Here is a 25,111-nt window from a genome sequence, read left to right as displayed (position 1 = left end):
CTTTTCTTTTTTTCCACAATCTTACATATCAATATGTATTTTCATTTCCCGCATGGTTCCTTTCATTCTTCTCAGACATTTCCAACAACAAATAATAACTCCTCCTCCACCAAAAACCCAAACTCGTCATGCAAATTAATGAAATAAACAAAACATAATCTAAAATCAACAAAATAAAACAAAACATCTTTACGAAAATAAACAATGTCTTTTTCTTTGTTGAGAATGAGTCCCCCATTTTCCTTTCAAAACCACAACAAAATAAACATTCCATCATCATTTTCCAAAATTACAGACCAGAATGTCTTCTTCCATTGATAATAAAGAGCTTCCGTTTATAAAGTCTTCCTCAAAAGTTTCTTTCCCCATGTGGCTGTGGAGCATGTTTAGGTCCCTTCTTGTGGTCCTTACAAAAATGCTCCAGATATTATTTTTCCTCCCCTCATAATGGGCACTGTTCCTCCTCAGTTTTACGCCGTATCTTGCATGGCTCAGAACATAATTAAGCAGAGACACATTGCATCCATCCTTCTTCACAATCGCACCAAACAACCACAACTCCTTCCATTCCATTTCTCTCACATACCATTCATTCCAACCTCTGCTAACTAACTCTTCCATCCTTCCAAAATACTCAACAAGCTCTCTACAGTCAACAAACTCATGCATACAGGTTTCAACCTGGTCCTTACATACATCACATTCTCTCTTAACTGTTGGATCAAATTGACTAATGACCAGGTTATTAAACACCCTATTGTGCCTTAACATCAAGTCAAAGTGATCCCATTCAATACTGTTCCACTTCACTCACATTTCTCCACATTCTCCTGCCAATCAAACCGTTCACTACTCTCGTCCACACACTCTCTGAGGCAGGCCTTCTAATCACATCCCCGCTTAACCATTTATACACATACTTTGTTTTTAAATCAACCAACTTCACATTCACATCTCCCTTCCCCGCAAACAACTCCACTTCACTTTCATCCTCTATGTTACATTCACTCTCAATCATTTTTAACCATTCACTCGGCATTCCCACTTTTATCTTCTCGAGCATACTTTCAGCTGTCCCTAAATCCATTATCTGATCTATTTCCCTAACATCATCTACTGTCACCTGTGCCCTCATAAATCCCGGTACATACTGTAACACTAAGTCCCTAACCCTCCTCAACCCCGCTCTCCACATCGGCAGGTTGAACAAGGAACACTGCTCATGAGTGATCCTTGGATTCAGGAAGAGGGGCTGCTCCCACACCTGCTTCACATTCACGCATTCATACCTAACCACATCCAGGAACTCGCCCCATGCATTCAAGACCTCCCTTTGATAATCACTCACACCATCCAACATTCCTTTCTTATATTTCATGAAAATCCCACTTAACCCCACACCCTCCACATTTTTTGATTTTCTCACCCAGAAATAGTTTCCATATTTGTTAGTTTTGCACAATTTAACACAAATCCTCCTTACCCACCCTATTAATCTTCTCCCAAATCATGCCTTCTCCAACACTCTATATAAATAACTATGACTGACCCTATCAAAAGTTTTATTTAAATCTAAATTTACTACGATCCCCCCTATTCCCTCCTTCATGTGCCTAATTGTGTCCATAATACTGCTTATTGTATCACTAATGTCTCTCACTAGAATGCTATATGCTTGTGATTCCCCAACTACTGTTTTTATCACCCTCTTAATCCTATTGGCTAACACCCGTGTCAACATTTTATAATCCGTGTTTAACATACTAAGTGGCCTATAATTTTCTAATCTCTTCCTATCACCTTTCTTGTACAATAAGCTAATCACTCCCGTTGATATTCCAGCCGGCAATTCGTCCCTCTCTTCTAGCTCTTTGAATAGTTTGAGCTATTCCCCCTCACACAGTCTTCTACCTTCATCACTCAATCTATTCTCCATGCTGTCTATCACCTGTTATAAGCTCTCTCTATCAAACTCATCTACCTCAAATAATTCCTTATAAAACTCCTCAACTCTCTCTGCTATCCCTACAAAATCTGTAATAACCTCACCATCCTTTCCTAATATCTCCTCAATATAGTTCTTTCCCTGTTTCCTCTTCTCTAACCCCAAGAAAAACGCTGTACTTTTCTCCCCCTCAATTGCATATCCAGCCCTATTCCTCACTATAGCTCATCTACATTTTCTCTGCTCTATCTCTCCTAACTCCTCTTTCAAACGGCTGTACTCTTCTACATCTCTCCCTATTTCTATATCTACCCGTTGTGCCACTAGAATTAACTCTTTCCTAACTCTCTTCTCTCTCTCTCTTTCTATGTTGTTCCTGTTTCTGCTATATCTCATGCTCACCCTCTTCACATCATTTCTGAATCCCTCCCAACACATCCCCACATCTTCTCCATTCACGCTTCCCCATTTCTCCATACATTCTCTCACTTTACCCTTGTATCCATCCTCATTGAACAAGCAGGCATTTAAGCACCACACCCCTCCTCCCTTTCCATGGACAACTGTTCCCAGGCAGTCCATGATGTTATGATCACTCATGGCAGTGCTCCTATATCAAATTCTGCCGATTTTTCCCCCTATGCTACTCCACACTAAATCTATTCTACTCTGCTTCAAAATCCCTCCCACCATTTGATTCTTTAAAAAAACCCGGGCTCTACTATTTCTTTCCCTCCACACATCCTTCATCCCGTTTGCCTCCATTATTGCTTTTAAAACACCACGTGATGAATCATTCCTAAACCTCATATTCATTGACACATCCATCCTTCCACACCATACGTTAAAATCACCGACAATCATACAGTTCCCCCCACATTTTCCATCCAATCCCTCAAAAAACTCCCTCCTCCCCCTTTCCTCATTCGGTGCATATACATTCAGTAATCTAAACGTCTCTCCCATACACTCGAACAGTATCCCAATCATTCTCCCATCACCATCATCCTCAACCTTCCTTGCATTTATTACCGCCCCAGTTTTAATTAATATTGCCACCCCTCTAGCTTTCATACTCCCATTATTAACAAACATTTCTCCCACCCATTCTTTCCTCACATTCTCCATACAACTTTCATCCCAATGTGTCTCTTGCAGGCATATTATGTCTGAGCTACACAGTATCAGGGCCGCATCTCTGCGGTCCCTTGTCCTTAAGCCGTTCCGATTAAAGGAGGACAGTGTCACCATTGTGAGGGAGGCAGTGAGTATTATACAATACATGTACATATACATATACTCACCTCTGCGGATATTTCCCTGTAAATCCCCTTGATTTACTCCTTCTCTTCATTTCCTTCTTTTTTACTATAAGTCTCTTCGACTTTCTTTGTTCCAAAGAAACATCCACTCCCTCTTTTAATCCTCTGCCTCTTTTCTGCGCAGGCAGAGAATCCACACACACTGTCTCTTTCTCCTTTCATACCGCCACCTCCATCCCTTCTCCGTCCGCCACGCCGCCCCCTTCCTCTACTTCCTCTTCCATCTCTGACACATCCGTGGAATCCTCCTCAGCAGCAGTGACAGGCTGCTGCACCTGTCTCATGAAGAGATACCGCAGGTCCTTCCTTCCTACAGCGGTCAGACTTCACAGCCAGCATGGCCCCTGGTAGAGCCCGCATACACACAACAAAAAAACAAAAAACTGACTAGTGCAATAACAATTTATGTGCAATATATAAACATAAATATGCCATTATCAATAACTGTGCAATATTTACCTGGCTGCTATGTCTCCTTAAGGATGTGTTTTTCGTAAATTGTGTTTTTCTTTATCTTAATATTTTTTAAATACCTATTTTCTTTTGTAAAGCTGTCTTTAGCTCTGTTGCTGCTGTAGCAAATTAAAATTTCCCCTCTGTAGGACGAATAAATAGATTCTGATTCTGATTTCACTTTCTAAGATATTGGGTCGTGATCACAGAACCTTCAAACGTTTTGTTGCAAAGTAGAGAGAAAAATACTAAAATTTAGTGCCAAAGATCTGAGACGAATCAAACATGAAGCTAACAGGAAGCCGTTATCCTCCACTGCTGTCCCGGGCCCAGAAGGACAAGGTGTTCAGAGCTCAGAGACAGGGCCGAGGTAAGGACAGCTGAAACCAGACCACCACTGAACACGACACATCAAGACTGGGCCAAGAAATATCTGAAGACAGATCTGTCAAAGGTTTCATGGACTGATGAGAGGAGGGTGAGTCTTGATGGACCAGATGGATGGGCCCAGGACTATCACTAACGGGCCCAGAGCTCCACTTCCATTCAGACCAAAGCAAGGTGGAGGTGGGGCTCTGGTGTGGGCTGGTTTTTATTAAAGAGGAGCTAGATGGACGTTTTCGTGGTTGAAGATGGACTCAAAAGGAAGAATGTCTGCATCTTTAAGAAGACCAGGATCTTCTGCAGGACGATGCTCCATCACATGCAGCGCAGTACTCATCTGCATGGCTAGCCAGTAAAGGCCTTAAAGATGAAAGAATAAGGACATGGCCCCCTTCCTTACCTGACCTAAACCCTACTGAGAACGTGTGGGTCCTTCTTAAGCGGAGATTTGGGGTGAAGGGAGACTCCTCTCTGAACAGAGTCTGGGAGGCTGTGGTTGGTGGTCCACAGATCCAGAACTGACAGACTCCAGGAACTGAAGGCTTGGGACTGTCAGTGAAGAGAAGGGAGGCTATGTTGGTATCTGGTCTTTTTTTAAATGTCAGAAATGTTTATTTGTACATGTTGAGTTTATTATTCTCACTTTAACAGGGGAAATTAAACAAGTGAGATGGGAACTGGTTTTTCCTTTAGTTGCGTAATAATTCTGCTCACTAATATTTGCCTGATAATAGTCCTTATAGATATTCTCCTAAGAAAGCCAAAACCTCACTTTCACTTTCTTAAATATTCATGTTACGTTCATCAACATTTGGATTGAGGGTTTTTTATTGGATTGTTTAACATCCTCTCCTCTCCTCTCTTCTCCTGTATCTCCAGGCTCCAGGGGACAGATGTGGTGATTGCCATCTTCATTATCGTGGCCATGTCTTTTGTACCGGCCAGCTTTGTGGTCTTCCTTGTTGCAGAAAAATCCACGAAGGCCAAACACCTGCAGTTTGTCAGCGGGTGTGACCCCGTCATCTACTGGCTGGCTAACTACATATGGGATATGGTGAGAGAACCCTGGCATCCACACTGCAGACTTGATAATGCCTGCTGAGGTCAGGGCAGTGGATATTCTGAATAATTCAGTGTTTGTCTCTCTCTCCTCAGCTGAACTACCTGGTGCCTGCCACATGTTGCGTGATTATTCTGTTTGTGTTTGACCTGCCGGCCTACACCTCACCAACTAACTTCCCTGCAGTCCTCTCTCTATTTCTTCTGTACGGGTGAGACCTTTGAGTGTACATACACACATACATCTTTACTTATCAGCCTTTAGACCTGGGGTTAACTTCTTATTATAGTTTAGTCTAGTGTTCTTGCAGCTTCTATTAAAAGGTCAATTCACCACATTTAAAAAAACTGAATGGAATTTATTTTGTGGTTAGTTTTAAAGGCTGTTGCCTTTAAAACTAACCACAAACTAAGTTCCACACTTAAATCACACAGTAAAACCTGATGAACGCAATATTCAAGTTGAAAATCTTTACTGATACTGATTGTGTGATTTGTTGAGACCAAACTCATCTATCCAATGAGAGCTGGACTAAAAATGACACAGAAAATCAAAGTGAAAAAAATTCTGTCAATCTGATCAAGACCAATTATCATGGGACTCCGTAGTGTTTATGGCCCCCATGTTCCGGTATACACTCCCAACCACATCTGCACTTGATGAGACAGCAGTTTGTGTCCTGGTAGATTTCCTCCAAGACCTGGACCTGGGTAAATGTCCAGCGAAATGTTGCCTGTCACCATCCTGATTTTTTTAAGAATCTGAAGTGATTTATCATAGAGGATGTAGCTGAGGAAAAGTGAGGTGATGCTAACACAAGCTAGCTAGCTAGAGCACAGAAAGGTGCTTCAGTAATTAACATTAATTGTGGATGGAATGCAAGTTTTAGTTAGCAAGAATCAGGCTTGTTTGTGCTTAATGTAAGGAGCGTGTGTCTATATTACTCCTGAATGTTGAACAACATCTGGCAGCAATGACATCGAATAGACCTGTAAATCAGAAGGTAGTCCGGCCCTTCAAAAAAACTCCTTCCTCCATGTGTCGGCTCTTCCTCCAGGTGGTCCATTACTCCCATCATGTACCCAGCATCCTTCTGGTTTGAGGTGCCCAGTACAGCCTACGTGTTCCTCATAGTCATCAACCTCTTCATAGGCATCACTGCCACTGTTGCCACCTTCCTGCTCCAGCTCTTTGAACACGATAAGGTCAGTTTGAAGATTGTTCTTTAAGCTTTTGTGTAGTCTCATGACGTCTTAATCCTTTATTATGTTCATGTCTTTAGGATCTGAAAAGAGTCAACAGTTACCTGAAGTCCTGTTTCTTGATCTTCCCCAACTACAACCTGGGACATGGCTTGATGGAGATGGCTTACAACGAGTACATCAATGAATACTATGCTAAAATAGGTACACCTGAGCAATAATTTTAGTGTTTTTAGTGTTTTTAATGTTCTCCCACCGTTATTCCATGTGAATAAGTCTTAATTATTATTGTGTGTGAGATACAAGGGATATAAAAAACATGTTCTATCTGATCAGACAGGAGGATGTTAGAAGATAGAAACATTGTTATTTCATCTTTTGTTGCCTATCATTTTCTTTTATGAAAATAGTACAATAATAACTTTATTAGCAAAGTCTACTTTATGTGCAGAAATATAAAATGAAACAACTAAATAAGTATGTGTTTGATTGTAAATAAATGAAAAACATAAACCTTAAATTGGCCTCAACAAGGTTGACCTGTAAATCCTTTTGCTTTTGAAACAGACAAATGTTTTTGAAAGAAGAGAGATAAATTGTCGGTGTGCTTTCAGGCCAGTTTGACAAGATGAAGTCTCCATTTGAGTGGGACATCGTGACTCGAGGGCTCGTTGCCATGACAATCGAAGGCTTTGTTGGCTTCCTCATCACCATCCTCTGCCAGTACAACTTCCTCAGGAAGCCGCCGTGAGTCATGTTCGTTTCTGAGAGTGTGAGGAGTGTCAGGATTCACTGTCACTCCTTCAGACGTGTGTGTGTGTGTGTGTGTGTGTGTGTGTGTGTGTGTGTGTGTGTGTGTGTGTGTTTGTGTGTGTGTGTGTGTGTGTGTGCAGGAGGATGCCTGTCAGCTGCCAGCCAATAGACGATGACGATGTAGACGTGGCCTGTGAGAGACGAAGAGTGTTACGAGGAGACGCTGACAATGACAAGCTAAAGATCGACAACCTCACAAAGGTTTGCACATTTAGCTCATCAACATTCATAACATTCCAAGAAGCAACAGTTTTGTTTTCACAGAAACTTGCACACAAATGCGTATTTAACTCACACATTATCGCGTTTACATGATTGTTATTGTTCCCTCTCTGTAGTGTGTTGGTTTTTGTGCATGTAAATGGTCTGCAAAGGTTTCTCTCCCACACACACACACACACACACACACACACACACACACACACACACACCCACCCCCCACCCCGCCTGAAATGCCTCCATTGGACTGCTTTGTTTTTTAGTAATATAATGGCATAACTATGTAACATAGTGTGAATTAGGAGCAAACAAATGTTTATGTTTACTCACAAAATAGTGCCTCCCAGACTTCCAACACTGACAGTAAAACACTCATATTATCTGTGAGATATACATGGTTTATACTGAAGATGCTTTGTCTTACCAAAACACTGGTACGGCCTTTGTTCAGATTTACAAATCCAGGAAGATGGGTCATATCTTGGCCGTGGACCGGCTGTGTCTGGGCGTACGGCCGGGGGAGTGTTTCGGCCTGCTGGGAGTGAATGGAGCAGGGAAGACTACCACCTTCAAGATGCTGACAGGAGATGAGTCTACCACTGGAGGAGAGGCCTTCATCAACGGGAACAGGTCAGTGGCAGAAAATGATAACTTTAAATGTTTATTTGCTCTTCTGTATGCTTTACTTGAGTAGAAAAACAACTAGCGACACATCAGTTAAAAAACAGATTCTAAGATCTATGGTAGGTGGACACCTACCTAAAACCAGTCACTGTGCATATACGGATTAGAAAATGTGTCTTTTTATTGGTAATTGCCACAACCTGCCTCAGATTAACGCACACTGCCAAGCATGTAGACGTCCTGAATTTATAAAATAAAGTTCCATCTCATGTAGATGTGCCACACAGTGCAGTTTCTTGAATGGCCACTTCCTTGAGAGGCCTGCTTCAAAAGTGATGTGAAACATGTTACCAGGTTAGACCTGGTAACATGTTACAGTAGACTCACAAGTAAAAATAAACATGTTTACAGCCTGGTACATAATACCAGGTACATTTATAGTTATTTATTAAAATAAGAAAGCAATTCATTTCTGTTGGAATCAAGGTTTTGGTTAACACTTTGCTTTGGTCCAAAAACATCCTCCTGATTACCCAGAACCCTGACTGTTCTTATCACCATAACGTCTGTGTCTGTGTCTGTGTCTGTGTTTGTGTCTGTGTCTGTGTCTGTGTCTGTGTGTGTGTGTGTGTGTGTGTGCACGCGCGTGTGCGCGGGTAGTATCCTGAAGGACCTGTTGTGTGTGCAGCAGAGTATCGGCTACTGCCCGCAATTTGACGCTCTGTTCGATGACCTGACTGCTAGAGAACATCTTGAACTTTACACCCGCCTCCGTGGCATTCCCTGGAAGGACCAGGAAAGGGTCAGTCACACACACACACACACACACACACACACACACACACACACACACACACACACACACACACACACACACACACAGACACACACAGAGGTCTCCCAGGGCTAACCTTTGTTGAGTTGTGGGACATCTTCCCCCCTGTCCTCCCCCTGAGCAGATGAGTGGTCCTGACAGACTGACAGTACCCTTCCCCTCCTTTAGGTGGTGCAGTGGGCATTAGAGAAGCTGGAGTTGTCAAAGTATGCAGACAAGCCTGCCGGCACTTACAGTGGAGGTAATAAACGCAAGCTTTCCACTGCCATCGCTCTGATAGGATACCCCTCCCTCATCTTCCTGGTAAGAAGCTGGAATGGATGTTTTTATATGCTTGTCTTAGTGGATCATTAGGAGAGAGATGGAATGATGCTCTAATGTTTAAGTGGACCGTGTAGAAGGGCAACAGAAACCATAATGAGAGTAAATACTGTGTTTGAAACTAACCAGTAAGCTGTATTTTGCGGGGGTTTCCAGGATGAGCCCACCACTGGCATGGACCCGAAGGCTCGCAGATTCCTCTGGAATTTAATTTTGGACATAATAAAGACAGGACGCTCTGTGGTGCTGACATCACACAGGTGAGACATCTCAGTCCTCACATTTAGTGGAATTCCACTGGTAAACCTCACTGTTGTCATTTCACTTTTTTCAAACAAGAACCAAACAGTTCTGGTGATCCATTTCATAATGAAATTCTTCTCTCCAGTGTATGACTGAACGACACAGAAAAAAAGCTTTATTTTGATTTTGTTTTGTGTTAAAAAAGTAGAAGGTTTGCTAGGATGATTGATTTGGATCAAAGATTTCATTTGCAGTTTCTCTTTTCTCTCAGGCAGTGAAGCAAGAGTAAAGTGCCAAAAACTGCAGTTCATCAAGTAGCTCTTTATACCCCCCCGTGCTTAGAGGCCCATCTGTACAGTAAGGTTGATGTTTACAAAAATCACCTGTTTATTATTTCCCATACACAGGAGAGAAACATATTAAGACTTTGAAATGGATCACTGGGGGAAATAAATCTGACTGTAGCTAACACAGTGTGTCCTGCTGCTCTCTGCAGCATGGAGGAGTGTGAGGCTCTGTGCACCAGGCTGGGCATCATGGTGAACGGCAGGTTCAAATGCCTGGGCAGCATCCAACATCTGAAGAACAGGTCAGAACTTCACCTTCTTCCTGGGTTTTAAAACCAGCTCTCAGATCTATGTTACACTGAACTGCATATCACAACATCTCTCTGTTTCAAAAGAGCCTCTCATGTCAGTCATGTCTCTATGACCATGCTGCAGGTTTGGGGATGGCTACATGATCACAGTGAGGACCAAAAGCAGCTCCAATGTGAAGGAGGTGCTGCGATTCTTTAACAGGAACTTCCCTGAGGCCGTGCTGAAGGTACGCTACTGCAGAGACAGTGTGAGCCACTGAGCATGTGCAGAACCTCCAGGAGATCAGAATCTATGAGAAGGAAACCAACCCCTACAGGATTAGTAGTCAGTGTGCAGGGCTGTGAGCCTCTTTCTGTCAGGGTGTGGGTTCAGAGCCCGTTCTGTGGTGGCTTTGGATGCTACTTACTTGCTTACTTGAGGCCTGACAATATTTGGTTTGTTTGTGATCTACTGATTTTGCTAGATTCCTGCTGTCATGCAAAAGTAACTGCTCTGGCCGCTGCAGTCTCAGTGTGTGGAATGTTCCAAAAACATGACAAATAAGCAGATCCGTAGACCTTCATGGAAAAATGTGTGCTTTGGCTTTGGCAGCTGCATTTGGCACACTGCGGACGCACAAATATTTGAGGAACTACACAACTAAGACTCTAAACAAATACAGGTCTCTATTGATTCTAAATAACTCATCACTCCTGCTTATTTCACTCTAAAACAAGTGGTCTAATATCCCGAAGTTGAAGTCTATTGACCAGTAATTCCAAAAAGCAGTGTAAATGTTGTGCTAATGAGTTAGCTGAAGAGGTGTTTTACTTGAATTGTGGAACATATATATTTAATGATGCTTCATAACAGTTAATATAGTCAAACCAGACACCAAACAGGAAACATTATGTGCTGCCATTAAACAACTTTAATCCTGACTAAACTTTGACATATGCCAGTAATCTATCAACTCATGTTCCTCTGATTTAACTAGTCAAAAAAGATGTTGCCTTTTTTATCTCAAAATATCACAACATGTTGGTTTTATTTTATATAGCAAATAACAACAACACAAAGAATAACAATATTCAATTACAGTGCCTTACAAATCTCCTATTATGCTCTTTTATGGCATATATCATAGGTCTGAAATGATTTTAAGCATGTCTGCTATCGCTCTGTTTCAGCTCCGTTTTCGAAAGTGCTGATTCTGTGACTGTCTCTTTAAATTTGAGCTGACCACGCCCCTTTGGAGCTGCTGCTGGCTACGCCCCTTTAGAGCGTCATGATCTCTCCTCTGAAGAGAGTTTTCTACTGGGAGAAACTCAGCTAAACGCTGCCGTGATTAAACCCCATATTATGTTCAAACCACATCCAGCATTATTTCTGAAACACTTCTCAGAGTTTACCACTAGAACAGAGACAGTATATGTATTATATAAACAACAACAAGTCCCTCCTGCAGACATCCTGCTGAATACACACACAGCTGCGGAGGGGATTAAGCTCGCGACTGTATATGGGGGACGATAGATTGGGACGTGTCAAGTGAGCTGGATGTTGCCAGGAGTTCAAAGTAAAGGCAGCCCCTTTTTCCGATACGACATCATATCGTCAGCAAATCTGGATCAGCTCGTTTGTACCCCCGTTTTTAGAGATGTGGGTAAGGAGGAAAAAAGAGAGGATTGTATTTTCTGACACTTTGTGAGTCTCCTTACACACCGGGACACATATTTATGTATAAAAGACAGCAAGAAGTGCATTTTGCATAAGAGGGGACCTTAAACAATGAATCATGTATCCCTTTCATAGTTTGTGATAATGTAAACAGGGAGAACCAAAGTTTTAAATATACTGACACCGACTGCAGACACACAGTGCTGAAACACTTGCCAAACGTTGTACTAATTCATTCCAGAAATATATGTTGACATAACAATGTTTCTATTGAAAAAACTTTAACCTCAAAACCTTCCAAATTTGATTTAATAGAATAGAATTACTTTATTGATCCCAATTTGGGAAATGTTTATATTGCCGCAGCATAAAAACAAGGCAATATAGTTACAATACAAAAAAATAAATAAAAATATATACATTTTGGACAAAGAAAGTACACAAAATATAAAAAACAAAATATAGAGCAGGATGTAATATGTACAATAAGTGTGAGAGGTGTGGAATATTATTAGAATAATTATAGAATGTACAGTATGTAATGGTTTAAGTTCATTGATCACAGAGAGGTTATGGAGTTATCTTTCAGCAAGAGGTGAGTTGTTATACAGGGTTATTGCAGTGGGCAGGAATGTTCTCCTGTACCTGTCCTTGTGACAGCGGAGCTGGAGCAGTCTGTTGGAGAAGGAGTTCCACTGTCTGTCCAGCTGCAGGTGGAGAGGGTGGGTGGGGTTATCCATGATGGAAGACAGTTTGTTGAAAGTCCTTCTCTCCACCACAGCCTCTAAGTTGTCCAGTTTGATGCCGATGACAGAGCCAGCTTTCTTGATCAGTTTATTCATTCTGCTGTTGTCACCGACCCTGATGCTGCCCCCCAAGCAGACGACAGCAAAGAAGAGTGCACTGGCAACAACAGACTGGTAGAAGATCTCCAACATCCTGCTGCACACGTTGAAAGATCTCAGCGTCCTCAGGAAATAGAGTCGGCTCATTCCCTTCTTGTACACAGCGTCAGTGTTAGCCCTCCAGTTCAGTCCATTGTCAAGGAGCACTCCCAAATAGTTGTAGTCCTCCACCACAGCCACATCCTCTCCCAGAATGCACAGGGGCTGTGGAAACGTCCTCTTCCTCCCGAAGTCAATGACCATCTCTCTGGCCTTGGCCACATTCAGAAGCAGATGGTTTCTTCCAGTCCAGTCCACAAAATCCTCCACCAGCGCTCTGTACTCCTCCTTGCATCCATCCCTTATACACCCTACCACTGCAGAGTCATCCGAAAATGTCTGCAGATGGCATGACTCTGAGTTGTATTGAAAGTCAGTGTGTATAAGGTGAAGGCATAGAGAGCAGTGGGGGGATGTTGAAGCCCGGATGAGTGGTGGAGGTGAGGTGCAAAGTGGAGGAGACAGCAGCAGGGGGCTGGGAGCTGAACCTATTGAAGAAGGTGTTCAGCTTGTTAGCCCTCTCCAGGTTGCCGGTCATCAGCCTGTCTCTACCCTTGAACCCTTTGATGGCTTTGATCCCAGTTCAGACATCCTTGCCATTGTTCTGCTGGAGCTTGGCCTCAAACTTCGACCTATAGGAATCCTTGCTCAGCCTCAGCTTGTCCCCCAGGTCGTGCTGGATGCTCCTCAGCAGTGGTTTGTCCCCAGACTTGAAAGCTTCCTTCTTCTTGTTTAAAAGTGCTTTCAGATCACTTCAGATAATCCAGGGTTTATTGTTCGGGAAGCAGTGTACATTTTTAACCGACAGTGTTGTTTGCTCACAGAAGTTGAAGGTTGCAGTCGGTCATGTTGTTGAGGTCCTCTACATTTGGCACACAAAGCACATCCCAAAGCAGTCCTGTAGAGCCTCATTGGCCTCCAGGGTCCACTTCCTCACAGTCCTAGTGGATACAGGCTGCCTCTGAACAAGGGGGACTAGTTTTGGTGCCAGAAAGACCAGGTTGTGGTCTGATCTGCCCAGGGGGGGAGGGCAGTGGCCGAGTGTGCGTTCTTTGTATTAGCATATAAAAGGCCCAGAGTGTTGTCTCTCGTGGGGCATTTCACATACTGAGTGAATGTAAGTAGAGTTTTCTCCAGTTTTGCATGGTTAAAATCCCCAGTGATGGTGATGAAAGCATTTGGAACCCCGCCGGTGCCTCCGTAGCACCTCCGCGATGTCATGCCTGGCTTCCTGTGTTCCAGTTTAACTGGATTCCGGTTCAACTGGTGGCGTTTGTTTACGTTTTCCACTCCTTGAGCGTCATATGACGCAGTACGGCTGAATCATATGTGGTTGCCAGGTTCTTCATTTTCACCTTACTTGTGTGTCTGAAGTGTGACCAGACAATATTAAAAAAGAAAATTCAGCGAAAAAACGTAAGCATCACTTCATGTAAATGTGCATGTGGAGATCACCTACAGTCAACAACAGACAACAACACAAAATATGCTGGCCAACAAATAGAAAATATATATACAATATTCCAACTCCACCGACTGGATTTGAACCCGTAAATCTCAAAATATAAATCTCAGCCATGATCGTTACTCATTACACCACCGACCTGCTCAAGCGACCTTGCTTGAACCATATGCATCTTGTCAGCTCTTGTCAGCTGTTTACAAATCACCGTTTAACATGGATGAAATAAACACCACCATGTTAACTGGCGATATTCACAATATGACACAGGCAGACGCTGCCAACGCAAGCCTCAAAAACTAATGCAAAAGCCATGTGTTACGGACAAAACACAAGCATGGCCATCGGAAAGGATATTGCTTTGTTTTTTAGCCTTAAAGAAATGCATATAGTGACCATTACAAAGCACATATCAGACGCTATGAGAGTAGCCGCTGTGAGATACGAACCCAGTCATGCTTTCAAAAGGTATTAATCCACTGCCTTACCGCTAATGGCCTGAGCTACTGTTCAGACGTTGAAAGAACCAGGTGAATTTTTATTATTGACTATTTGCTTGTAGCTGTTCCCAATTGAGAAAATAATTGGCTACAACTTCATCAATGGATGAATAGAGGCATGGTTTGGCAAGGGACTTTATTTTTTGACCGTCAAATACATGCAGGACAGTAGTAATCTTTGTCTACAGGTGGTTCCCCCACACAAAGGCTGTGATACCAGCTTTTACAAGGCGTGTACTACATCTGGAAGAAAAGGGCAAAAAAAACTTTGCCTGACCCATTCGTCATGAGTGTCATGTTCGCCACGCACCCAACATAGCTCAGACAAATCATCTGTTGATTACAGATAGCCATGTTATTGGCTGAAATAAATAGCACTTGCATGACAATAACAACTGAAAACAAATTAGAAACCAACCCGTTTCCTTGATGAGCTGTTGGGCTATGTCCATTCGCAGATGGCTGATCCCCTGCTCGTCAAAGGGACCAGCCACCAGTTTCATCAACAATCGACAAAATAAGTCCATAATTACCAGTTTCCAGAGTGTCTGCTTGTATTTCTTGTACTTGTGAAATGTAGGGCTGGAAGGAGTTGGGGATGGGGACTGAGGTGGGGATGGGGACTGAGCTGGGGATGGGTCAGTAATTGCGGATGGGGAACCAGTTTGCCATTTGTGCGGCACACGTGGTGTTGGCTCTATGGCCGAGTTGGTCTATATACTTTATGCAATGTCTTGCCCTTCTTTGACATTATGTCTGCACTTTTTCCATCCATGCTGACGATTATAAATGGCCCGTCTAAACAGCTATATATACAGTGGTATGCAAAAGTTTGGGCACCCCTTAGGAAAACCACTGCATCAGTTTGTCACTTGCTGAGCTTTTGAAGCAGCAACTTCATTTTAACATATGTTATACCTTATGGTAACAGAAACATCTCAGTAGTGAAATAACTTTTATTGGTCAAACAGAAACATGTTTATGTGCATTCAAACAAAAATAGGCATGTGCATAAATTTGGGCACCCCTAAGAAATAATTCCATTAATATTTAGTATTGCCTCCTTTTGCTGCAATAACGGCCTGTAGACGCCTCCTGTAGCCACAGACAAGTCCCTTAAGCCTGGCAGGTGGTATTTTGGCCCATTCTTCCACACAAAACGTCTCCAGTTCAGTCAGGTTTCTTGGCCTCCGTGCATGGACAGCCTTCTTCAAATAAATCCATACATTTTCAATGATGTTAAGGTCTGGGGACTGGGATGGCCATTCCAGAACATTGTACCTGTGCTTCTGCATGAATTCCTTGGTGGATTTTGATCGGTGCTTAGGATCATTGTCCTGCTGAAAAATCCAACCCCGGCGTAGCTTCAACTTTGTGACTGACTCTAGAACATTCTTGTCAAGAATCTCCTGGTACTGTAAGGAATTCATGTGGCCCTCAACTTTAACAAGTTTTCCAGTACCTGTGCTAGCCACACAGCCCCATAACATGATAGATCCTCCACCAAATTTTACAGTGGGCAACAAGTTCTTTTCATTGAATGCAGTGAGTTTTTTTCGCCATGCATACCTGTTCTGTTGTTATGACCAAATAACTCAATCTTGGTCTCATCTGACCACAGTATTTTGTTCCAAAATGCTTCTGGCTTGTCCAGATGTGCTTTTGCATACCTCATGCGACTCTTCTTGTGATTAACACTCAGGAAAGGCTTTTTGCACATCACCCTTCCAATGAGCTCTTCCTGGTGCAAAGTACGCTGGATTGTGGAACGGTGAACAACTACACCATCAGCAGCCAGATGTTGTTGTAGTTCTCTGGAGGTGGTCTGTGGCTTCTCTGTGACCATTTTCACCATCCTTCGCCTGTGCCTTTCCCCTATTTTTGTCGGCCTACCACATCTTTCCTTCACACGGACTGTTCCTGTGGCCTTCCATTTCACAACTACGTTTCTGACTGTGGAGACAGACAGTTTAAACCTGTCAGATAATTTTTTGTACCCTTCTCCTAATTTATAATGTTGGATTATCTTAGCTTTCAGGTCAGTGGAGAGTTGTTTTGAGGTCCCCATCTTGCCACTCCCTAAGAAAGAACCTAGGCCAGGCACAGCCAGCTATTACCTATGTTAAATAGCCTTTTTCATGATTGGTTCCACCTGTCTTTGTAATTGAAGGTCTAATGAGCTAATCAAAGCAATTTTGTGCAGCAACTTGTCAGCTATAAATCCGTACAGGTGTTGAAATGAATGCTATTTATAAGGGTGCCCAAACTTTTGCACATCCCATTTTTTGCATTTTATTTTATTATAATAAAACTATGTAATGCTACCCTAAGAATTTTGGTCTGGAAAACACTAAAACGTCTACATCTTTGTAGGAAAACAAATGTTGTTGCTGTGATCTTCTATTATAAAGGAAAAGCAAATTGTCATGAAATCTCAGAGGGGTGCCCAAACTTTTGCATACCACTGTATATATATATATATCCTTTGCCACCTAATTTGCTAATTGACTTCATCCAGTGATCAATTTCAATGTCATTGTTACTGTTTTTTCCTATTGTTGGGAACAGCTACAAGCAATTTGTCAATATGAAATACTCAACTTACTTTTTCAACGTCTGAACAGTAGCTCAGACCATTAGTGGTAAGACAGTGTAATACCTTTTGAAAGCATGACTGGGTTCGTATCTCACAGCGGCTATTTTCATAGCGTTTGATATGTGCTTTGTAATGGTCACTATATGCACTTTTTAGGCAAAAAAACAAAGCAATATCCTTTCAGATGTCCATGCTTGTGTTTTGTCCGTAACACATGGCTTTTGCATTAGTTTTTGAGGCTTGCGTTGGCAGCGTCTGCCTGTGTCATATTGTGAATATCCCCAGTTAACATGGTGGGGTTTATTTCATCCATGTTAAACGGTGATTTGTAAACAGCTGATAAGAGCTGACAACACTTATATGGTTCAAGCACGGTGTTATTTGAGCCGGTCGGTGGTGTAATGAGTAACATTCATGGTTGAGATATATATTGGCCAAATGTACGGGTTCGAATCCTGTTGTTAGAGTATGAATATTGTTTATTTCCATTTTTATGTTTTTTGTTGTTGTCTGTAGGTGATCTCGACATATGCAGTTTACATGAACTGGTGATGTTAACGTATTTTCGCCGAGGTTTTCTCCGTTGTCTGGTCACACTTCAGACACACAAGTTACGTGAAATTGACGAACCGGGCAACCACAACATCTGTCGGAAAAGGTAAACAAACGCCACCAGTTAAACCGGAATCCAGTTAAACTGGAACACCGGCAGCTGCACAGGTCTTCACAGCGTGACCAGCTGGTCGCGGGTGAAAACAATGCCGTCCGTCCTTTGAGCGTGGGTGGCTCTCCGTAACAAAAAGTGCAGAAAGTAACAGAAAAATTACCATTAACAGGACGCGAACATAGCTGTTCAAAACTTAAATAAATATGTGAAAGAAAAAAGCTAAATAAACGGCGCCAACAGTGAATGTCAAAAATAATGACTGCTTTAGAAAAGGCTCCAAAGTTGTGTTGATGTTCAGTACTTTCAGTTGTTGGGTGTAGATCAGGGGTTTCCAAACTTTTTTCACCGAGGGCCACATACAGAAAAATATACGGAGAGCGAAGTTAAGTTATTAGTAAGCAAAACAAATCAAATGTAGCTGAATAATGCGCGATACTTGAAAATGCTTTCAGGAAAAAACAGCCTACATCCCATCTGTCTTTAGGGTTTCATTTATTTTGCTGGCCTCAGATTGCTGATAATAAGAGTAAATATGAAGGTTCAATTTCAAGCTTGTTATAGAAATAAGTTATTGAGTTTTTTTCAACTAAGATTTGTTCGAAAATGTTTTCAATTTTAAATGACTACATTTATTTGAAATTGGGCTCATTAATATATTTGAACATATATATCTGAGAAGTACAATATAAGACAAGCAAAAGTTTAATTTGAAGGCCATATTGCATTATACTTTTAGAATTTGCTGAGGGCCGATTCAAAATGGCCGCATTTGGCCCCCGGGCCGTAGTTTGGACACCCCTGGTAGATGATGAGGGGAGGAGGGGCTAGCTCACGTGTTTTGTGTGACGTGGCACTAGGTCAGACGGTGGCCATTACAAGTAGTTGCGGGAAGGTTTTGTTGTGTTAGTGTGCGTAAGTGACGATGAGTGTTGTCCACAGTACTGTTTATGTTGTTCCTTAATAATTATTATTAAGGTGTTAAGCTGTAGTTCATGTGGATGAATGTTTGTGAGGTTACGAGTGAGATATTTAGTGTTTACTGCTAAGTTTTAGACCTATTGTTTCGCTAACCCGATTACCGGATACTTCCATGTCTGTGGTAGTGTCAGAATAAGAGCATCGGCTGCCTCTATGTTTATTGTTTAAGTATGTATAGTTAACTTTGTATTCAGGTATTGTGTTCATTTCATTGTAGTAAGACCACACATATACAAACATCCAAACCATTAAAGGACACAATAAAGAAGGTCAAGCATCATCTCAGCTCCTCATTCCTGGACACTGGACCTTTGGCCTTAAGTGGTGTTCTGGCCGACACACCGGGGTGAACCTAGTGATAAACTAGAGAACACTGCCAACACTGAGTTACCTTTAACTCTCCACTACAACTGCAGTGGTATGAAACGCAGTCCCAGCACAGATCAGGAACTCAGGTGGATCTGACTCACTGTTCCCTATGAGCTGACAAAAACCTCTTGTCCATTCTCACATTAATGTCACAATTTCACAAGAAAAAACAATAGAATAAAAAAGTGTGTTGACATGTGGCACAGACAGGGATGACCAGCTGACCGTAGGTAACGTTATTTGTCCCAACATTTCATATTTACAGGAGCTTTTTTTCAGACTTTGTTGAGTTGGGTTTGGTTGGAGATCTTTGTCGACAAATTGAAGACTGCCAGCTGTTGTGATCTTTGCAGGAGCGTCACCACACTAAGATCCAGTACCAGCTGAAGTCTGAGCGGATCTCCCTGGCTCAGGTGTTCAGTAAGATGGAGCAGGTGGTGGAGGTCCTGGGCATCGAAGACTACTCCGTCAGTCAGACCACTCTGGACAATGTGAGGCACTGTACCTGGCTTAGCTTCATGCAGGAGGACATCCCACAATGTAAACAAATGGAATAAATCCTCTTTATTCTGTTCTTCTGCTAAGGTTTTTGTCAACTTTGCCAAGAAGCAGAGTGACAACCTGGATCAGCAGGAGGTTTCCCCCCCAGCGCCTGGACTGTCCCCCCTGCAGCGCATCCTCAACCTGCTGAAGTCTCGGCCGGCCAACACGGAGCTCAGCGCTCTGATAAGCGAGGCGCCCGAGGAGCTGGAGAGCGACGATGACGAAGGACTCATCAGCTTTGAAGAGGAAAGGGTGAGTGGATCACTATTTTGTTTATTGGATTAAACAGTTGACTAAAACAACAAAGTCTCCGTCTTTTCAATAGATCAGATTCAGAGACAGATGAATACAAAAAAAATCTGACTTAACAAGGTTCCTGGAGGTTCCTCTAGCGTATTCCTGTGAGTCATGTTGAGAGAGAAGAAGATCTGTGCTGATCTCCACTGACTGATCATAGGCACCGATCTGCAAGCTTACAGGACGTTTTCCTGTGGGTTAAATATAGTTGTAGTGACCACAATATCCATTTGTTTGTCTGTGATTCACTCATGGGTCAAAGGATGAATAGACACAATAGGGAATGTCCAAATGCGATTGAAAAATAAAATATTCTTGTTTATTCCAAACAGGCGATGCAAAATAAAAAAACATTTTCAATCAAACCGTTTCCTAAATAAATGTGTACTTTAAATAATAAAGGGATAAATAAGGATCCAAGCTAAGCAAGGTCTTAAGACTGTATGCCACACAGCTAGGCGGCAGCACCTCTCCTTTTATGCTGCAAACCAGACCTGCAGGAGTAACATACTCAAATTGAATAACTAACAAACACCACACAATCTCATGTTGTTAATCTAATCTTAAATGATAAACTAAGGAAATGGCTCCTACAAAATGTGATAAAGTGCAATGATACCAGAAGTAATAGTACACAGAACACAACCGTTACACAGACAGGATGAACTTCTTGTGACATGGCTACAGCACATCTCTGTCCTCTGCACATGTTAGAATGAACCCTTGGTCAATCTATTCTCCTGAATTTATAGAGTGTTTTCGTTGTAGTGGCAGTAACATAGTATTAGATTTATTTAAACATGTAAAATTGTTGGTTGCATTCTGTTTCCATGACGTTATTACTGTTTGCTGCTTCACAGAATAACCTACATTTGGATGTGTGTTTGGCAGGTGCAGCTGTCCTTCAACACGGACACTCTATGTTGAAAGAACCTCTGAAGGGCAGAGGGCAGGAGAGGGTCTTTCAGAGCTGCTGATCTTAACCCTGAAGAGGACCAAAGCTCTGCATGGTGTAACATAGGACCAGAAGTTCAGTATTTCAGTCTGAAATGGTTTATTCTGTCAGGGACTCAGAGGGTGCAGAGTCCGCCTGCAGAATGCAACAGATTCACACTGAACACTCGGTCCTGGAAGGTTTCTGTTCAAATGTTTTCTTTTAGAATGTCCTTCACTAAATCGCAGTAGGCTAGCTACATGTTTTAGTGGAGGATCATATCAAAGTGTCTGACAGCACAGGTGACTTTAATTCGGTGGAACACGCATTCTAATAAAGGGCCTCATGTAACCAGAGAGGGCCCTTACTGAACCAAACTGAACCTGCCTGGATGGCATTAGACAGTATATTTTTTATGTGGAAAGAAGAATGATTTATTTTGTGTGTGTGTGTGTGTGTGTGTCTGAGATAACAGGATTTATTGAAATGCACCTTTGAAGGACAGAGCTGTCGGCCTTTTCTTTGACCTCAATGTCAGACCTGAGGGATTATAGAGGCATCTGATTGGCCGCCTGCTCTCACTCATTAACTCTTTATACTGAATGCTCTCTTTTGTGCTTTTAACATATCATTGTGTTGTGGACTCTGCCAAGAAGATCCTCTACATACCGGACACAGTGTAAAATAATACAAATATATACGTAAATATAATGAAAAGAAGAAAAAGAATTCTATCTCCAGTAAAGGTACTCTAACAGTGTGACCATGCAGTGCACTCTGCTTCTATTCCCTGACAATAACTGCACTACCATCACTGTGATACTGAAGGGAACACTCAGATCAGAATAATAGTGGTTTACTTGGGTACAACACATTTGTTTATTGTTATGATTTGCAAACATATTTGTAGTTTTTTACAAACTGAAAAGTTCCTGTTTATGTATGTTTCTCTGGCGTACAGTATGTTGGCATGTGGCTTTAAACTACTCTTATGATTTTGTGGTTATTAAGTTGTCAACAACTTTGTTGAAAGTGTCTGTTTCACTATTTATTTCACAGCTAATGCACATTATATTGTTGGTGATATTTATGGCACTGATGGGCTGTTTTCCTACTTGAAGGAGTTAACATTAAACAGGGAAAACTCACTGTCATTTCTTTCATTACTATGGATGTTAAGCTGGAGGTTTATTGCTGAAATGTTTAACTACATTATATTTCTCAAAACGTAACACTCATCAAACATAGAGGACTGTTTGGCGCTCCCCCCTTTTGTTCTCTCTCTCCTTACTGCAAAGGTGCCCCGGATCTAGGGCTGCGTACCTGAACGTAACATCAGGTACAGGTACCGGTACAGAGGTTTAGGTAGAGGTCCGGACCTGTACCTGTACCTGTCTAGTGTTACGAATGGCCCGCTAATAGCGGCTCCTGTCCCTAGCAGGGCCAGTTATAGCCCTAGAGTGGGAGACAAGCCGCTGGCAAACTCCCTTGCTGCCAAAACTCCCCGCCTGAAAGATCTGTTGCGTATTAGTTACGCTGTCCCTAGGTGTCACTTTGGTCACGTTTGGTGTCGCATGAGGCCATGAGGTTAGGAGATGAAAACTAAAACATTTTAATTTGGCCCATGTTTTATCTCAGAATTCAACTATTCTTAGCTTAAAACAACAAAAATGTACCCTTAATGTTGAACATGGACGCAATGATCGTTCCATACTCATGTGGAGTTGCCTCAATCTTGTGATGACGGCGTAAATGTTATGTGTGACGTTGTTAGACGTTCCACCGCTGCACTGAATGGTGGCATTACAGAGGTTGCACCGTGCGTTCTTGCCCCCTGAAAGCTTTGTTACGATCCCAGACCTTAGGCTACTGGTGTTCCCACGGGCATGACAAACAAATTCACTCCGAGCAGTCCGCGGCTTTTAACTAACGCGGCAAAATTACAAAAAAGCAACAAAGGACGCCAAATGTCAGCAAAGGAAAAATGGCTAACCTGCTTTTGAGTCTTTTTGACCAATCAGAACGCTGGATCAGCCAAGCTCTGGCAATGTCTCCTGAGACTGTGGCGAGAGGATCTCAAATCACAGATGGCTCTGATTTCAAGTTTTAGCGCGGCATTTTACGTCTTTTCCAGTGCTAAATTTTCGTCTTTGTGGTAGGAATTACGCATCTCCAGTCACAAAATAACTTTATACTTGGTGTAATTTTATATCTGTACAGTACCGGTACTTCAGGATCCGGTATTTTGGACCTGTACCGAATCGATTTTCACGGTGCAGCCCTACTCGGATCTGTTCCTGGCTCCGCCCAGAAGTCCCTGGATGGAGGAGAAGGAGCTGCCTGATGCTCTGCCTGACTCTGCAGCAGTCACTGATCTGTAGCTGTAGGATTTAGCTCACTACTTTGTCAAATCCTTTCTTTTATTCTTAGTATGAAGGACCAGAGGCCTGTACCACGAAGCCAGTTCAACAGCTCCTGGATATGTTTGAGTTTTCTGGCTTAACTAAACCTAACAAACGCTATCTCGCTATCCGGTCCTACGACGCTGGTTATCAACTCAGGCCATGTTCATAAGACAACGCTCGCGGGTGAAAACAACAAAATATTTTATCGGATGTGCCTTTTGTTTAGACGGCGACAGCGTTTTTGGTTCTTAAAAATGCAAAAAAGTGAAACCACCCTCCAGAGTGGAAATCTTAATAATGCTCCACCTTCATGTCCCCGTCCAAGGGGTAAAAACGCAAAAGTCTGCTCCAATCTGCTCACGTCGCAAAGGCGTTTGCGTCACAGGCATGCCTCTGTACAGGAAAATAACAACAAACATGTCGGATTATTTCCATCCGTCTGACCTTTAAATTGCCCTAGCAGCTCTAATAAACATCCAAGAGTCTTTTCAGCAGTTGTGCCGAATCTTTACAGATGGTATTACTGAACAGAGAAGGCACATTAATTACCTCCATCAAATTGTTGATGATTAGTAAGTCAACCCAGGGTGTCTCTGTCCGGGTCACTGCGCCTTCACGTGAAAGGGGCGGGGTTAGCAACATTTGACCAATCACAAGCTTGGAGAAGCACAGCGTAGCATCATCCTTCTTGAATGGAATACGATCATGTTATACAAATATGAAGAAGTTACACTTTAAACAGACCCTCTGCCTGACACTCATGACTTTTGGAGGATGTGATATGATGTTACTGATGATGTGGTAATGATAAGTGCGACACGTTGGCGTCTGCACGTACAGTAGGTACTGCGGACTGTACCCTTTGCTCTGAGTAACTTTAATCCAGTTACTTATGTTGTGGCAGATATTTAAGTAAGCTTGCTAAACACAAATGTTATAATAGTCAAATTGATCTGAAGATGTGCAGTGATATATTCTATTAATTTTACATCTTTACACAGTCATTGATTTTTACCTGAGGCAGTTTAAACTATTTCCTTTATCCTGTAATATGAAATCATGACTTTAAACTCCGCACACAGCTCTGATTGGTCATCAGGCGGTCCATGGTGTGGCTTGGCCCCATAGACTGTGCTTGGCCCAAGCTTCCTCCATCTTTTTGTTCTTTTGGGCCAGTCCTCCAGACTTGTGTCATTTAAGTTAGTTTGCTTTTAAAAAAATTTTTTAAAAGCTCAATAATACCATATGGGTGTTGTAAACTCTATTTTGCAGGTCACAACCTGAGCCAAAGCTGTTGCTTTAATGCTGTGGCCATAACAAAGACCAAACCCAGGGGTCAATGAAGTGGAAAGCCACATCACCAGCAAACACTGGAGTTAGGTGCAATCATAGAACATATTTCAAATATTATTTGACTGTATTTTAAATGTAATATTTATAACTCATTTTGAAAAAGGATATGACATTCAAGCTCATGTATAATTAAACAGCTTTCTCAACTCTTGGGCTGAACTTCTGCAGTGAAACAGTGACCAGTCTTATAAGAAATTAGTACATATGGATTAGATAATTCAAATGAGAAAGCCATGACTATTTTCAGCAAACACAGAACAATACTGGATGAAGTGTGTCACATTCATAGAAAACAAACGAGATATGTGCATGCGTCCTTTTCTATATCATTCTTGTCTAGAAAGTGTTTCCAAACAAAGGCAAATACTCAAAAGATTTGTATAC

At 42.2% G+C, this 25,111-nt stretch overlaps 1 protein-coding gene across 3 annotated transcripts in view; it reads left to right on the top strand.

Moving 5' to 3' along the window:
- The window catches only part of abca2 (ATP-binding cassette, sub-family A (ABC1), member 2), a 168,201-nt gene extending 146,078 nt beyond the window's left edge, over positions 1-22,123 (top strand). The window contains exons 36-50 of one of the 3 annotated variants that reach the window (XM_063896434.1): positions 4,984-5,158; positions 5,260-5,375; positions 6,222-6,369; positions 6,447-6,570; positions 6,981-7,113; positions 7,260-7,380; positions 7,850-8,028; positions 8,683-8,824; positions 9,026-9,160; positions 9,335-9,438; positions 9,918-10,010; positions 10,144-10,246; positions 19,549-19,686; positions 19,781-19,990; positions 20,927-22,123. In XM_063896434.1, coding sequence (XP_063752504.1) covers positions 4,984-5,158; positions 5,260-5,375; positions 6,222-6,369; positions 6,447-6,570; positions 6,981-7,113; positions 7,260-7,380; positions 7,850-8,028; positions 8,683-8,824; positions 9,026-9,160; positions 9,335-9,438; positions 9,918-10,010; positions 10,144-10,246; positions 19,549-19,686; positions 19,781-19,990; positions 20,927-20,962 — 1,957 coding nt within the window. In that variant the 3' untranslated portion in view covers positions 20,963-22,123. Of the gene's footprint in view, positions 1-4,983; positions 5,159-5,259; positions 5,376-6,221; positions 6,370-6,446; positions 6,571-6,980; positions 7,114-7,259; positions 7,381-7,849; positions 8,029-8,682; positions 8,825-9,025; positions 9,161-9,334; positions 9,439-9,828; positions 10,011-10,143; positions 10,247-19,548; positions 19,687-19,780; positions 19,991-20,926 lie in introns of those variants that run through there. The other 2 variants (XM_063896435.1, XR_010166908.1) reach the window with 2 other exon arrangements.
- The last annotated feature ends 2,988 nt before the right edge of the window (positions 22,124-25,111 follow it).

Source organism: Eleginops maclovinus, chromosome 12, assembly GCF_036324505.1.
Source record: "Eleginops maclovinus isolate JMC-PN-2008 ecotype Puerto Natales chromosome 12, JC_Emac_rtc_rv5, whole genome shotgun sequence".
In the NCBI taxonomy this organism is placed as follows: Eukaryota; Metazoa; Chordata; class Actinopteri; order Perciformes; family Eleginopidae; genus Eleginops; species Eleginops maclovinus.
The sequence above is the reverse complement of the archived record's forward strand: the minus strand, read 5'-3'. Positions and strand labels throughout refer to the sequence as shown.